At 43.2% G+C, this 16,878-nt stretch overlaps 1 protein-coding gene across 1 annotated transcript in view; it reads left to right on the top strand.

Annotated features, from left to right (window-relative positions):
• LOC116986490 (cadherin-22-like) overlaps positions 1 to 16,878 on the top strand; it is a 523,346-nt gene that overhangs the window by 13,896 nt on the left and 492,572 nt on the right. Inside the window, exon 3 of the mRNA XM_033042073.1 lies at positions 7,974 to 8,161. Within this exon, the coding sequence (XP_032897964.1) occupies positions 7,974 to 8,161 (188 nt within the window). The remainder of the gene's footprint in view (positions 1 to 7,973; positions 8,162 to 16,878) is intronic.

Here is a 16,878-nt window from a genome sequence, read left to right as displayed (position 1 = left end):
CAGCACGACTTTGTACGCAGATGGGTTGGTTAGTAAAATTGCTGATAATACCAAAATTGGAGGAGTTGCAGTGATTGAGGAATGCTGTCTGTAGATACAATGGGATATAGCTCATCTGCAGAAAATGGAGGTGAAGATGGGATTAGGGGGCAAAGATCAGCCATGAATGAAGGTGTGAGGTGTTGCACTTTGGGAGGTTGAATGTAAGGGGAGCGTATACAGTTAATGGCAAGACCCTTAACAGCATTGATGTGCAGAGGGATCATGGAGTCCAAGTTCATCGTTCAGTGAAGGTGGCAGCACAAGTAGATGCGATGGTATGGAAGGCATATTGTATGCTTGCCTTCATTGCTAGGAGCATTGTATATAAGAGTCAGGATGTCACAATGCCAGTCTATAGGACTTTGGTTAGACTACATTTGAAGTATTGTGTGCATTTCTACTTAACCCATTACAGGAATGATGTGGAGGCTTTGGAGAGGGTGCAAAGGAGGTTTGCCAGAAAGATGCTTGGAATAGAATATCTCAGCTACAGGAATGAGTTGGATAGACAGATTATTTTCTCAGGTTGAGGGGAGACATTATAGAAGTATAAACAATTATGAGAGGCATAGATAGAATATACAGTCAGAACATTTCTCCCAGGGTGAAAATGTACATCAATAGAGGGCATATCTATAAGGTGAGAGGGGGAAAGTTTAAAGGAGATGTGTGGGCCAAGCTTTTCACACATACAGTCGTGGGGGTTTAGAATGCACTGCCAGGGGTGGTGGTGGAGGCAGATATGATAGTGGTGTCAAGAGACTTTTGGACAGGCTCAAGGAAGTGCAGGGAATTGAGGGAAATGGTTCATGTACGGGCTGATGAGATCAGTTTAACTTGGCATGATGGTCGGCACAAGCATTGTGGGCCGGTGGGCCCACCCCATACTGTACTGTTCTATGAAAGGCATAGATAGAGTGGATGTGGAAAGGATGTTTCCGCTGGTGGGAGAGTCTAGGACCAGAGGTCATAGCCTCAGAATTAAAGGGCACTCTTTTAGAAAGGAAGTTAGGAGGAACTTCTTTAGTCAGAACACATTGCCACAGAGGGCTGTGGAGACCAAGTCAGTGGCTATATTTTAAGGCAGAGATAGACAAATTCTTGATTAGATCGGGTGTCAAGGGTTATGGGGGAAAGGCAGGAAATTGGGATTAGGAGGCAGAGATCAGCCATGATTGAATGACGGAGTAGATGGGCCGAATGGCCTAATTCTACTCACTGTAGAATTAGCTTGTGAACTTGTAAATAAGCAATAATGCCCTGTGCATTCAGTGCACACCACATTCTCAAAGAACATGGATTTACATGTTTTTACCTGATCTTGTGGCATTCATCATTCATCTCGAGTCATTCTTGGTCCTGTCCATTGCTAAAGGAGATCTAGCAGGTTAAAAGAATTTGAAATCATTGATGATAGAATTGAGGAGAAAGAATCATTACTATTATATCAAGCTGATGAAGATATTGCAGGATATTTATCAAACATTTTCACCTACAACTAAAGTCTCCAAGGTGCCAAAAGCTGCACTAGCTACATGTTTTTCTCCACAGCAAGATGTGGTTAGTGAGACAATGCATACAAGGTAAGAAGCAAAATAAATCATTGATTAAACTTGTACACATCTGAGACAACACTGCAAAATGTGTGTTGTCCTGATCTTCAGCTGAAAATGAGAATTATCGACGGGTACACACTCAAGCAACTCTGTCAAACCATTGCGATATTATAATCATTGGCGCTTGAATAGCATCAGAGATGAAAATAATTGTCGGGACAGAAGTAGTCAGCAGAGAAAAATTGCCAATAGCAGTGAGTTGATCAGTTATCAAATTGGTATCTTTATTGGGATAGCAACTATCCCAAGCAGAGTGGCTTTCCAAGAGAAAACATTGCAGAGCTGAATGGAAAACATCACCAAAGGATGTAATGTTGAGACTCTACAAGGTGCTGATCAGGCCGCATTAGGAATATTGTGAGCAATTTTGGGCCCCAAATCCGAGGAAGAATGTGCTGGCTCTGGGGAGGGTCCAGAGGAGTTGTACAACAATCATCCCATGATGAGCATTTATCAGCACTGGGCCTGTGCTCACTAGAGTTTAGAAGAATGAGGGGGGACCTCATTGAAATCGAATAGTGAAAGGCTTGGATAGAGTGGATATGGAGAGGATGCTTCCACTAGTGGGAGAGTCTCGGACGAGAGGTCATAGCTTCAGAATTAAAGGACGTTCTATTAGGAAGGAGAGAAGGAGGAATTTCTTTAGTCAGAGGGTGGTGAATCTGTGGAGTTTGTTGCCACAGCAGGCTGTGGAGGCCAAGTCAATGGATATATTTAAGGCAGAGAGAGATAGATTCTTGATTTATACGGTATCCGAGGTTATGGGGAGAAAGAAGGAGAATAGGATTAGGAGGGAGTGATAGATCAGCCAAGATTGAATGGCAGAGTAGACGATGGGCCGAATGGCCTAATTCTGCTCCTATTACTTATGATCTTACGATCTTACGAAATGGTCAAAGTTTGTCATTCAATAAACCCAAGTCACACCTCATCAAGATTTGCAATGAGTGTTAAAGTTGATGCAGAGATTAACACAATTCTGAAGATCCTTAGTATATATTTAATACTCATTGGACCACTCAGTCACATGTATTATTTACCAATTACAACCAATGGATCAATGTTCTGGCTGACATATCTATAATCACAATATGTGAACGAACATTTGAATATTCACTGTCATGGTGTCTAACTCAGCGAGGAAACATCAAGATATTTCCCAACAACCATGGGTGCCACAATGTCACAGCGATAGTGTTGCTGTCTTGTAGAGCCAGAGACCCGGGTGCAATCCTGACTACGGGAGCTGGTCTGTATGGAGTTTGTACGTTCTCCCCGTGATCTGCGTGGGTTTTCTCCAGGTTCTCCGGTTTCCTCTCAGACTCCGAAAACCTCCAGATTTGTAGGTCAAATTGGCTTGGTGTAATTGAAAATTGTCCCTAGTGTGTGTAGGATTGTGTAAGTGTGCAGCGATCGCTGGCTGGCGCAGACTCGTTAGGCCAAAGGGCCTGGTTTCGTGCTGTGTTTCTAAACTAAACAACACCACAAGGCAGGTTGATCTGGGATTTTTTTTTAATTACAGAGAACATTAAAAATCGAGAGTTCTAATATGATATTTCCCATAATATCAGATGGCTGTGAGCACTTCAGAGTTTGATACGGTATCAGCTCTTCATATTGTGGAGATCAGAAATATAATGTACAAAGCCAACCACACTAGTCACAAAAAACCCAAAGCCGTAATGAAGCAAGGATTATTACTGTACGTGCCACATTCAATTGTAAAGCAGGAAAGGAATTGGAAAAAAACAGTCTTATGATATCACACATTACAGCAAAAATTGGCCATGTTTGTGATAAACTTGTGACTGGACTTAATTCAGATCTTTACTTTTACCTGTAAGGTATTTACATCATTGTCATCCTGCAGCCACCTGTAGAACATGCCCTAGACATCTCTGGTAAATTCATCGAGGACTCAGGAATATACATTGTTAAAGGAAAAGATACCGTGTGGAGTAATAGATCATATAATTTAGTTTAGTTTAGTTTGAAGAAACAGCACAGAAACAGACCCTTCAGTTCATCGAATCCCCACCGACCTGCGATCCCCGCACAGTAACTCTACCCTACACACACTGAGGACAATTTAAATTTACACCAAACCAATTAACCTACAAACCTGTACATCTTTGGAGTGTGGGAGGAAACCGAAGATCTTGGAGAAAACTCACGCAGGTCACGGGGAGAACGTGCAAACTCCGTTTAGACAAGCAGCCGTGGTGAGGATCGAACCCGGGTCTCTGGAGCTGTAAGGCAGTAGCTCCAGAGCTGCACCACTGTGTAACCCTCAACATGATCTGATACAAATGAATGAAATGAAAGCATAACTGCTGGAGATATTCAGCAGGGCCGGCAGCATCTGTGAACAGGAAAACAGAAATTAAAACCCTTCATCAGAATTAGAAAAACTAGAAACAAGCACATTTTAAGATTTCATATTTTCTCATGACCTGCATCCTATTGAGCCAGTGTTGCCTCTCAGAAGAATCCCATCAGGTCCATTCCCCCACCTTTATCCCTGCAATTTATTATTTTCCCACATGCCCATAAACTCAACCCGATTCTCATGACATTAGCTTAAAATATGGTCAATTTATTGTGCCCAATTAACCTGCCAGCCAGCATGCGTTTGGGATATAGGAGGAAACCGGAGCATCTGGAGGAAACACACACAGTCACAGGGAGAACTTCTAAACTCCACGTACAGACAGTACTGGAGGTTAGGATTTAACTTTGTTTACTGGAGCTGTGAGTTTAGTTTAGTTTAGATTAGAGATTCAGCGTGGAAACAGGCCCTTCGCCCCACCAAGTCTGCACTGACCAGCGATCCCCGCACATTAACACTATCCTATACACACTAGGCACAATTTGTACATTTACACCACGTCAAATTTACCTCCAAACCTGTACGCCTTAGGAATGTGGGAGGAAACCGAAGATATTGGTGAAAACCCACGCGGTCACGGGGAGAACTCGAGTACAGACAGCACCTGTAGTCTGATCGAACCATGGCCTCTGGCGCTGCTAGTGCTGTGCCACCGTGCCACCCAGTTGCAGGGATATCCAAATTAGTCAGAGCATCATAAATTGTGTTGCAGTTGTTTCTGCAGCTCTACACAGGGGATCGTTAGCTTGCAGTCATCAATATCTTTAGTATATTTCTCTTTCTCAAAATTGTCAGTTCTGCATCTATGACAGCTGCCACCGGAAGCTTGATTATGGCTTTGTTCTATTTGGCTGCTCTCCAAATAGCGAAGAGAGATAAGGGCCCGCTGTGATCATTTCAGGAGGTTTGCACCACTGTTTCACACATTGTACAATGTAACCTCACTGCTCACATAACACTGCTGAAGTAGGGACATTTAGAGAAATGATAAAGAAACTCGGCCCTTCTAGTCCGTGCTGAACACATAATCTCCCCTAGTCCCATATACCTGCGCTCAGACCATAACCCTCCATTCCTTTCCCGTCCATATAACTATCCAATTTATTTTTAAATGATAAAAACGAACCTGCCTCCACCACCTTCACTGGAAGCTCATTCCACACAGCCACCACTCTCTGAGTAAAGAAGTTCCCCCTCATGTTACCCCTAAACTTCTGTCCCTTAATTCTCAAGTCATGTCCCCTTGTTTGAATCTTCCCTACTCTCAGTGGGAAAAGCTTATCCACGTCAACTCTGTCTATGCCTCTCATCATTTTAAAGACCTCTATCAAGTCCCCCCTTAACCTTCTGCGCTCCAAAGAATAAAGCCCTAACTTGTTCAACCTTTCTCTGTAACTTAGTTGCTGAAACCCAGGCAACATTCTAGTAAATCTCCTCTGTACTCTCTCTATTTTGTTGACATCCTGCCTTCTCCCCATAACCCTTGACACCCGTTCTAATCAAGAATCTAGTATCTATCTCTGCCATATAAATCACCATTGATACTGTAGGAGAAACCGAATAATCTCAGTTTATGTAACAGCCAACATTATCACTGGCCAATCTCTATCCCATCATACTGTTGGTGCATTTTCTTCAGCCTTTCAGATCTTGAGTTGTGGAACTGCGGCTCTAAACCATCCCTCCTCCTCTTGGGGTGCTCCTTAAAAGGATCATCAAGTCATAGAGGGATGCATCAAAGAAACAGACCCTTCAGCCCACCAAATCTATGCCATCCATCAAACGTTCATTTACACTAATCCCATTTTTTATTCTCTCTACGTGCAATTTAACCTCTCCCAAATTCTACCACCCACTGGAACAGGGGGGGCAATTTACAGCGATCAATTAGCCCACGCAACTGCATGTCTTTGGGATGAGACATCCCAGACTGATTCCTGGGATGTCAGGACTTTCAAATGAAGAAAGACTGGATAGACTCGGCTTGTACTCGCTAGAATTTAGAAGATTGAGGGGGGATCTTATAGAAACTTACAAAATTCTTAAGGGGTCGGACAGGCTAGATGCAGGAAGATTGTTCCCGATGTTGGGGAAGTCCAGAACAAGGGGTCACAGTTTAAGGATAAAGGGGAAATCCTTTAGGACCGAGATGAGAAAAACATTTTTCACACAGAGACTGGTGAATCTCTGGAACTCTCTGCCACAGAAGGTAGTTGAGGCCAGTTCATTGGCTATATTTACGAGGGAGTTAGATGTGGCCCTTGTGGCTAAAGGGATCAGGGGGTATGGAGAGAAGGCAGGTACAAGATACTGAGTTGGATTATCAGCCATGATCATATTGAATGGCGGTGCAGGCTCGAAGGGCCGAATGGCCTACTTCTGCACCTATTTTCTATGTTTCTATGTTTCTATGAGAGAGAAAACTAGAGTATTTGGAGGAAACCTAGGGTATCACAGGAAGTATGTGGAAACTCCACACAGACAGGACTGAACCCAGAGGTCTGACACATTGTTCAAGTTTGCAATGTATCCAAGGTTTAGAACACCTGCTTTAATATCCCCACTGGTGACGGAGTGTTAATTAACGTCCAAGCACTTGCAATGCACCTAGAATTAAGATATTACATTCAAGCTGGAACATAAATGCAAGTTGATGTTGATGGACTTTGAGAAATGCTGAAGAATACAATACAATACAATACAATACAATTTATTTGTTGTCATTTGAACCCTGAGGTTCAAACGAAATTTGGTTTCTGCAGTCATACAAACAAGAAGAACCAAGACACAACACAATTTACACGAACATCCATCACAGTGAATCTGCTCCTCACTGTGATGGAAGGCAAAGTCTTATCTCTCCCCTGCACTCCTCGTTCTCCTCCCGACATCAGAGTCAAAGCCCCCCGGCAGGCGATGGTAAATAAGTTCCGCGGCAATTATAAAGCCGCGTCGGGTGATGCAAGGCCCTGCTCCGGGTCCTGGTGTTGGAGCCCCGGCAGGCGCTAGCAAGTCCCACGGCCGTTACAGCCGCGCCGGGCGATGATGTAAGGCCCCGCTGCAGGTCATCCTCAACCCCGCAACTTGGGCGGGAGAAGTCGCCGTTGCGAAAAGCGGTCTCCCAGCAGGGACCCGCGGGCTCCCGGTGTCACCGTCCACTGGGCCAGAGACTGGAGCCCCCGAATCTTCTGGGTCGGGCCGCAGCAGCGCGCCACCACAGCTCCTCCCGCTCCGAACTCGGCCAGCTCCACGATGGTGGGTAAGTCCGCAGCTCCGCGACTGGAGCCCCAGGTCGTTCCGGTTGGAGGACGCTCCACGGTGCTCGGCCCCAACGACAATGGAGACCCGACCGAGAAAAAGTCGGGTTCTCCGTGCAGGGGAAATATTTTTAAATGTTTCCCCACCCCCCCACCCCCCACACCCATACCCAGTTTAAAAAAAAAAAAAACTACATACAAACGAGACAAAAAATTTAAAAAACGACAGACGGACTGCAGAGGCCGCTGCGACGTGAGTCGCGCCGCCCACCCATCATTTGGGTAATGCAGTGGTGCTACAGCCTTGCAGCGTCAGAGTCCCGGGTTCGATCTTGACTACAGGTGCTTGTCTGTACGGCGTTTGTACGTTCTCCCCTGACCTAAGTGAGTTTTTTCCAGTTTCCTCCCGCATGCCAAATACGTGCAGGTTTGTAGATTAATTGGCTTGGTGTAAATGTAAAATTGTCTCTAGTGTGTATAGGATAGTGTTAATGTGCGGGGATCGCTAGTTGGCGCAGACTCGGATGGCCGAAGGACCTGTTTCCGCGCTGTATCTCTAAAATAAACTAAACTAATCATGCCACGTACCAGGCATTTAGTCAAAAGAGTATGGGTGGAAGGTGTAGAGCCATAGGCGAATTGTGAGCCATGTTCTGCTGTCTTTTACAGAGTTGTACCAGCTAAGCATGCTTGAGTCAGCAGCCATTGGAACAACAGTGGGCAGGGTGAAGGCTGAGGATGTTGACCTGGGTCAAAACTCTGAGATGACCTACACTCTCAAAGAAGAGGACAGCTCTGACAGGTTCAGCGTCATCACAGACCCAGAGGCACAGGAAGGGATCATCATTCTCAAAAAGGTGAGTGTTGACTAAATGGAACCTCTAATCCAAGGACCACACTGAGCTTGCTTTATCTGGAGACTGAGATGTAAGATGCTACAGTAGGTTTGCCATTGCTCCTGCAGGCTGTAAATGATTCTGTGTTCATTCTGTGTTCATTTATAGTCATACAGTGATACAGCATGGAACAAGGCCCTTTGGCCCAACTTGCTCGCACCGGCCAACATGTCCCAGCTACGCTAGTCCCACCTGTCTGCGTTTGGTCCATATCCCTCCAAACCTGTCCTATCCATGTACGTGTCTAGCTGTTTCTTAAATGTTTCTTGCCATGTAAGTTCTCATCCAATTTCATTGATGTAGAGATTGAAATTTGTTTTACTTGCGGGCGATACTAATATCTTTTGTTCTGGGAAGAATTTACAGCAGCTTTTGGAGGAGATTACATCAGAAATGAGAAAAGGGTGGTTTGACATAAACAAATAATCATTAAATTTGAACAAAACAATAGACTATAGACAATAGACAATAGGTGCAGGAGTTGGCCATTTGGCCCTTTGATCCAGCACTGCAATTCAATGTGACCATGGCTGATCATCCCCAATCAGTACCCCGTTCCTGCCTTCTCCTCATATCCCCTGACTCCGCTATCTTTGAGAGCCCTATCTAGCTCAAAAAACAAAGATTATGTTGTCTGGCAAGTGTAAAATAAACAGTCGGGTACAAGTGAGGAAAGATAGTGTTGATATAGAAAGAGTATGAAAATAAATGTTAAAATATGAAGTATATGAAAATAAATTTCTAGGTGTGATATTAAACCACAAAATCTGCTGGAAACCTCATATAAAACATGTGCGAGCAAAGCTGGCAAGGAGCATTGCAGTCCTGGGAAGAAAAAGACACATTCTGAATCACAAAGCGTTGTTTGGTGTTCACTTGTACTGCCATATCTAAATTACTGTGTGGAGGTTCGGGGTAACACTTACACAAGCACCCTACATCCATTATACATACTGTACAAAAGGGCCATAAGGATAGTCAATAATGTAGGGTTTCGAGAACACACCAACTCTCTGTTTTTAAAGTCAAATGCCTTGAAGTTTATGGATCTAGTAGAATTTAATACGGCACAAATAATGTATAAAGCAAGAAATAATTTACTGCCAGGTAATATATTAAAAAATGTTCTTTGACAGGGAGGGTGGTCATAATTTGAGAGGAGATTTAATTTAAAGAAACTTTGTGTTCATACTACCATGAAGAGTATGTATATTTCAATCTGTGGGTGAAATTGTAGAATGATTTGGATATGGAACTCAAGAGTCAGGAGAGTTTTATTGTCAGATATCCCAGATAGACAATGAAATTCTTACTTGCTGCAGCGCAACAGAATATGTAAACATAATAAATAATATAACAAAAGCACAGAAAAAAAAGGACAGTGCAATAATAATAATCATATTAATAGTCTATTGTAGTACATAACTTATGAGGTTGTAGTGTTTAATAGCCTGATGGCTGCAGGGAAGAAGCTGTTCCTGAACCTGGACATTACAGCTCTCAGGCTCCTGTACCTTCTTCCCGATGGCAATGGTGAGATGAGTGTGTGGCCAGGATGGTTTGGGTCTTTGATGATGTTGGCTGCCTTTTCGAGGCAGCGACTACGATAGATCCCTTCTATGGTGGGGAGGTCAGAGCCGGTGATGGACTGGGCAGTGTTTACAACTTTTTGCAGTCTTTTCCGCTCCTGGACTTTCAAGTTGCCGAACCAGGCCATGATGCAACCAGTCAGCATGCTCTCTACTGTGCACCTGTAGAAGTTCAAGAGAATCCTCTTTGACATGCCGAATCTCCGTAATCTTCTCAGGAAGTAGAGGCGCTGATGAGCTTTATTTATGATTGCATCTGTGTGCTGGGTGGGTCCAGGAAAGAACGTCGGAAATATGCACGCCCAGGAATTTGAAGTTTTTGATTCTCTCCACCATGCCATTGATGTAAACAGGGTTGTGGGTCCTCAACCTCAACTCAAGCAAAGCACAAACATTACTCAGTTTAAGAAGAAGTGCGAAAAAATTATTTTCCAGAGGTCTAATAATGAGGAAATGTGGCTGTGATGACGGTTACGTTTCAGTTTATTGACACAGTGTGATACTCACATTGTACATAGAATTTGGATAATTGGTTATAAACTGTATATATGTATGTTTGCGTGCGTGCATATGCATGTATATATGTATGTATGTATGTGGTTTATGATGGAGATATGTATGTATGAATATATTTGTGTAGGGGTATATATATATATATAATACTAGACTAAGTGGGACCTGTTGGGTCCCATGTTCATATGGGAGGGCTGGTCCCCCAACGCAATATTCCACCTCTCTACCAATTCCAATATTGGTGGCCAGGGGGGGTTGGGCTTTCTGGAGCACTAGTATGGGTGTTGTGGGCTGAAGGGACTGGTTTCCAGAGGGCTAGTATGGACATTGTGGGCCGAAAGGATTCTTGGGCTGGCAGCTCAGTCACTCAAGCCTGGTGTGCTGGCACTCGCTCACGGCTGGTGGGTTGGCAGTTGACTCACGGCTATTCTTTGAAATTCCACTTCAATCAGGGTGCAGGGCCACCAAACTCAAATGCAGTTTCCTACCACTTCAATCAGTGTGCAAGGCCACCAAACTCTAGTGCAGTTTCATGTCATTTCAAGCAAGGTGCCAGGCCACCAAATTCAAGTGCAGTTTCATGCCATTTCTAGCAGATTGCACCACCACCAAATTCAAGTGCAGTTTCATGTCATTTTAAGCAGGGTGCAAGGCCACCAAATTCAAATGCAGTTTCATGCCATTTCTAGCAGGGTGCAAGGCCACCAAATTCAAGTGCAGATTCATACCATTTCAAGCAGGGTGCAAGGCCACCAAATTCAAGTGCAGATTCATACCATTTCAAGCAGGGTGCAAGGCCACCAAATTCAAGTGCAGATTCATACCATTTCAAGCAGGGTGCAAGGCCACCAAATTCAAATACAGTTTCATACCATTTGAAGCAGGGTAAAAGCACCATAAAACCACCATAAATCTGCCATAAAAAAAAACATAAAAACCACACACACAGTTCAGTTGATTCACAGCTCAGACTGAGAGTTGTGACCTCTCCCTCTCCCACTCCCATCTTGCAGAAACTGAGCCACGTTCGCAATTCCGGGTATTATAGCTCCTCCCCCTCCCACCGGAAAGGTCGTGGCCTTCATGGCGTGATTGAAGGAGAGAGAATTTCAACATTATTTAAATATTAATAAGTCTTATATCTTTCATCGATGTGAAAAATCCTCTGGCCCTGATGAGCGGAGGGGGACTCTGAGCAAGATGGCCAAAAATCATAACCGTAAGTGGTAGCGTTTTATCTAAAATCAATATACAGGAAGTGGTCAAGATTAGACTTTTAATTATATTGATAACTACACTAAGTGGGACCCGTTGGGTCCCATGTTCACACGGGAGGGTTGGTCCCCCAACGCAATATTCCACCTCTCCACCAATTCCAAGATTGCTGGCCAGTGTGGGGGGGGGGGGGGGGCATTCTGGAGCACTAGCATGGGTGTTGTGGGCCTAAGGGACTGGTTTCCAGAGGGCTAGTATGGACATTGTGAGCCAAATGGATTCTTGGGCTGGCAGCTCAGTCACTCAGGCTTGGCAGCTCAGTAACTCAGGCCTGGCAGGCTGGCAGCCCAGAAATTGCCAGAAATTCTGCCGAAAACAGGTGAGAATGTGAGAGAGAAGGGGGAGAGGGTGGACAATTAATTTTAGACATTTTCATCTTTTTTTACAGTTGCAATAATCACACATTTTAATAGCCACACAGTTGCAAAAGGCATAGTTTAAAAACACATAAAGGGCACTCGCAGGTCAGTATTCTCAGTGTTCTGTAGATTTCCAGCTCAGATTGAGAATCGTGACCCACTCCCTCCCCATCTTGCAGAGACTGAGCCACGCCCACATGTCTGGGTTTTATAGCTCCTCCCCCTCCCACCAGAAGGGGCATGGCCTTCATGGCATGATTGACAGGAGAGAGAATCACAACATTTTTAAAACATTAATAAGTCTTTTATTTTTCATCGATGGGAAAAATCCTCTGGCCCTGACAGCTGGAGGGGGACTCTGGGTAAGGTGGCCAAAAATCACAGCCACAAGTGGTCGTGTTTTTTATAAAATCATTACACAGTGCAAACAAGAAGTGGTCAAGTTTAGACTTTTAATTATATAGATATGTAGATGCGATAAAGTTTGTGAATTAATTGATGAGTAGCGGACGGGTAGGAATAAATAAATCTACACTTCCTCCTACTCCTTTTCGAACATAAGATTTAATCTGTGATGTTTATGAGAAGTTATTCAATGTATAGGTTTATTGTTCATTTCATTTATTGTTATTTTGCTTTGTTTTTAACTTTTTTTGTTTTACATGTTCGAAATAAAATATATACTACTGCTTCTACTACTACTACTAGTGATAAACAGTAATGGGCCCTGCACCCAACCCTGAGGCACATCACTAGTCACAGGCCTCCAGTCCAAGAAGCAACCTTCCACCATTAAATGTTCTATTTGCAAAGTTACCATGAAAGTATCATTGTGGTTAAATTACTTGACGTGTATCCAGACAACTGAGATTATTGGTTTGGAAATATGAGTTCAACCCAACCAAGATGACTGGAAAGTTTAAAGTCAAGTGATCAAATAATACCGGAATAAAATATGATGGCATTCTTAATGGTAACTAAGAAACAATTTGACTATCATTAAAGCGCAGGAATGAATTTGTCATCCATATACAGTCTGGCAGATGTACTGCAACTCCAGACGAATCAACAGGGTTAATTCTAGTGTGTAGGAAGGAACTGCAGATGCTAATTTACAATGAAGATAGACACAACATGCTGGAGTAACTTAACGAGACAGATAGTATCTCTGGAGAGAAGGAATGGGTGATGTTTCGGGTAGAAGGATGCCACCTGTCCCGCTGAGTTACTCCTGCATTTTGTGTCTACCTTCAAGGATAATTAAAAGCTGCCTGACAAATTTGGCTAAAAAGCTAGGCAGTTGGTTAGTTTAGTTTAGTTTAATTTAGAGATAAAGCACGGGAATAGACCCTTCAGCCCACTGGGTCCGTGTCGACCAGCGATCCCTGCACATTAACACTATCCAACACACACTAGGGACAATTTTATTTTACATTTACCAATCCGATTTACCTACAGTACATACCTGTGTAGGAGGAAACCAAAGATCTCGGAGAAAACCCACCCGGTCATGGGGAGGACGTACAAACTCCATACAGACAGCACCTGTGGTCAGGATCGAACCTGGGCCTCAGGCGCTGCAAGCGTTGTAAGGCAGCAACTCTACTGCTTTGCCACCACACTGCTCACGGTGTTCAGGGGGCAATTAGGACAAAATATGAGAGAGGAAACTGGAGCACCCGAAGTAAACCTGCAAACTCCACACAGACAGCACCCAAAGTTAGGACTGAACCTGGGACTCTGACGCTTTGTTCAAGGATTCAAGTGTCTATTTTTGGACAAGATTAAGAGGAAAACTACAGACGTTTCAATATTTCCAAGAATCAAAATGAAAATGGAGATACAATAAAACTGCAGATGCTGGAATCTTAAGCAAAGACTAAACTGCTGGAAGAACACATCGGGTCAGACAGCATCTATGGAGGGAGTGGACAGATGACGATTCAGGTCTGGGACCTTCTTCGATCTAACAAAAGGGTCCTGACCAGAAACAATTCCTGCCACAGATGCTGCTCGTATCAAAGCAAAATGTCAGTTATTTATCAAGTAGAGACTAGGATTAATTCACCAAGATGTCCTATTTGGTTTCTCCTCTGCTGTCATAAATCAATCCTTCAACCATGTCTCCTCTGTGTCCTGTAGTTCTGTTGTCACTTCCTCTTCAGCCCAGATGGAACAAGGATAGAGTTCTCCTGGTCCTTATATCTGACCCCATTCAATACATCATTCCCTGATATGTTTGCCACCTTCAACATCAGTCACATCTTGCCATCCCCACCCTTATACAACTTCCGCATAGACGACTCCCTCTGCAATTCTTTGGTTCACCCCAGTCTGAAGAAGGGTCTCGATCCGAAACATCACTCATTCCTTCAAGTCAAGTCAGGTTTATTCGTCACATACACATACGAGATGTGCAGTGAAATGAAAAATGGCAATGCTTGCGGATTGTGCAAAACAACTACAAAACAGAATGGAACAGAATAACATATTCACGTATTACATATTTGTGGGAGGAAAAAACAGAAAAAACAGCTATTTTAAAAAGACATCACACAACAGTAAATTGGTACAGTGAAGTTAGTCCCTGGTGAGTTTACAGTCCTAATAGCCTCTGGGAGGAAACTCCTCCTTATCCACTCCGTTTTCACAGCATGGCAATCATTCTCTCTGTTCTCACAGCATGATTACTTCTCTCCAGAGTTGCTGCCTGCCCCGCTGAGTTACTCCAGCACTTTATGTCTATCTTTGATTTAAAGCAGCATCTACAGCTCCTTCCCACACATGTGGAATCATATAATTATTACAACATTAGAGAAGACCAGTTGCCCAGTAGGTGCATGGAATTGAGATAATAGATTACATGGATATAAAACCCTGCTGCTCTTCTTGAATTAAAGTACCACATTTGTTGGTTTTCAGGTCATCTAGCACCGCAACCTGTGGCCAGTGAAATCTGCCAGGGCTGTAGCGATCTTCTCCCTTGCCTCACAGAGCAGTTTTGGATAGATCTCATTGTATCCTGTGGATTTATCCACCTTTAAGGTTGCAAAGACATTGAAAACTTCCTCCTTTTGTAATCATAACATCACCATCTCAAGTAAAATCTCCAACATATGCTAAAGTATGTTCGGTACTTACAATGAAGATTTTCAATGAAAATCGTACTTGCATCAGCATTACAGACCCATATACTCAAACAAACACAGAAAGTCATAAATTACACATAAATTACGCATAAATTCGGCAAATTTAAAGGCATTAGTGCAAAGCATAATTTAATGAAACAAGTTTGTGGCAGTTCAAGAGATGGCCCGTGGTGTTGCTGAGCTAGTGTTGTGTTGTTAGTGTTGTGCGGATTGGCTCGAGAAACTGATGGTTGTAGGAAAATAACTGTTCCCATACCTTGGGTATGTGACTTCAGGCCTCTGTACCTCTGGCCCAACCCTAGCAACAAGAAGAGGGCCTGGGCCCAGTGGTGAGGATGCTTGATGATGGATGATTTTGAGACAGCACGTCATATAGATGCTTTCTCCTTCATGAATACAGTTGAGAATTATTCATTTAAATACTCGCCCAAATCCTCTAGCTTCATGCAGATTGCCTCTTTGATCCCTAATGGGTCCTAATCTTTCCATGTTTATTATCTTGTTCTTCATATATTTAAAAAATGCCTTGGGATTTTCCGTAATCTTATCTGTCAGTAATAATTTGCCTGTGCTTTACTAATTAATGTTTTTAACACCTCCCTTCTCTCTCTATGGTCTTCAATAGCCTTCTCTGTGTTCAGTGCTTCATTACGTCCATACGCTCCTTGCCTTTTCAAACCCTAGATATCGCTTGACATCAGGTTACTGGGCTTGTTGTCCTATCCTTCACCTTTAGAGGAATGTGTTGTTCCTGAATTCTCATTACTTCATTGGTAAAATATTCCCACTTCCCAAATAAGGATTTTTCTGCAAGAATGATATGTAATCTTTGGTAATCTGATCAGTTTTTATACTTGAAACAATGCTGTTAAAATATTTCCCCTTGTTTAGAATGAAGCACAATGTATACTTAGATAATGAGGCAGTGAATTTTGGGCAGGTGTTGTAGAATTTAGGAAATTGATCATTGTAAGAGCACACTTGACAAGAAATGTTGTGCATGCCATGTATAATTCACAAATTCACAAGTTATAGGAGTAGAATTCAGACATTCGGCCCATCAAGTCTACTCCGCCATTCAATCATGGCTGAACTCTGCCACCTAATCCCATTTTCCTGCCTTCTCCCCATAACTCTTGACACCCATTCTAATCAAGAACTTGTCTATCCCTGTCTTAAAAATATCCACTGACTTAGGTAGGGATTGTTTTCCCGTCACTGTTTAACATTGAATATTGATGTTACACATTACATTGAATACTTTGGCAACTTCCAAGAAATGCCAGCCTTTTTAATACAATGCTTTCAAAGCATATTGAATACCTATTGATTAACTAAAAAAAAATATTTGATCAAGGTGGTACCATACAAATGGTTAACATGTAGTTCACCAAAAGTTTTACATGGACCTGCAGTATAGGCTGGTTAAGGCACCAAGGACATGAGGTATGTTGGTGGACAAAATCCAATGATGGCTTGGTAATAGGAAACAGAAGAGTGGTGGAAGGTTGTGTTTCTGACTGGAAGTCTATACAAACAGACACAGTGGCGTAGTGCCAGAAACCAAGGTTCGATCCTGACTACAGTTGCTTGTCTGTACGGAGTTTGTACATTATCCCCGTGACCTGCTTGGGTTTACTTCAAGATCTTCAGTTTCCTCCCACACTCCAAAGTCGTGCAGGTTTGTAGGTTAATTGGCTCAGTATAAATGTAAATTGTCCCTAGTGTGTGTAGGATAGAGTTCGTGTGCCGGGATCGCTGGTCGGTGTGGACTCGGTGGGTTGAAGGGTCTG

This window comes from Amblyraja radiata, chromosome 23 (assembly GCF_010909765.2).
Source record: "Amblyraja radiata isolate CabotCenter1 chromosome 23, sAmbRad1.1.pri, whole genome shotgun sequence".
NCBI lineage: Eukaryota > Metazoa > Chordata > Chondrichthyes > Rajiformes > Rajidae > Amblyraja > Amblyraja radiata.
Note: the sequence above shows the minus strand (reverse complement) of the source record. Positions and strands in the feature narration are given on the sequence as shown.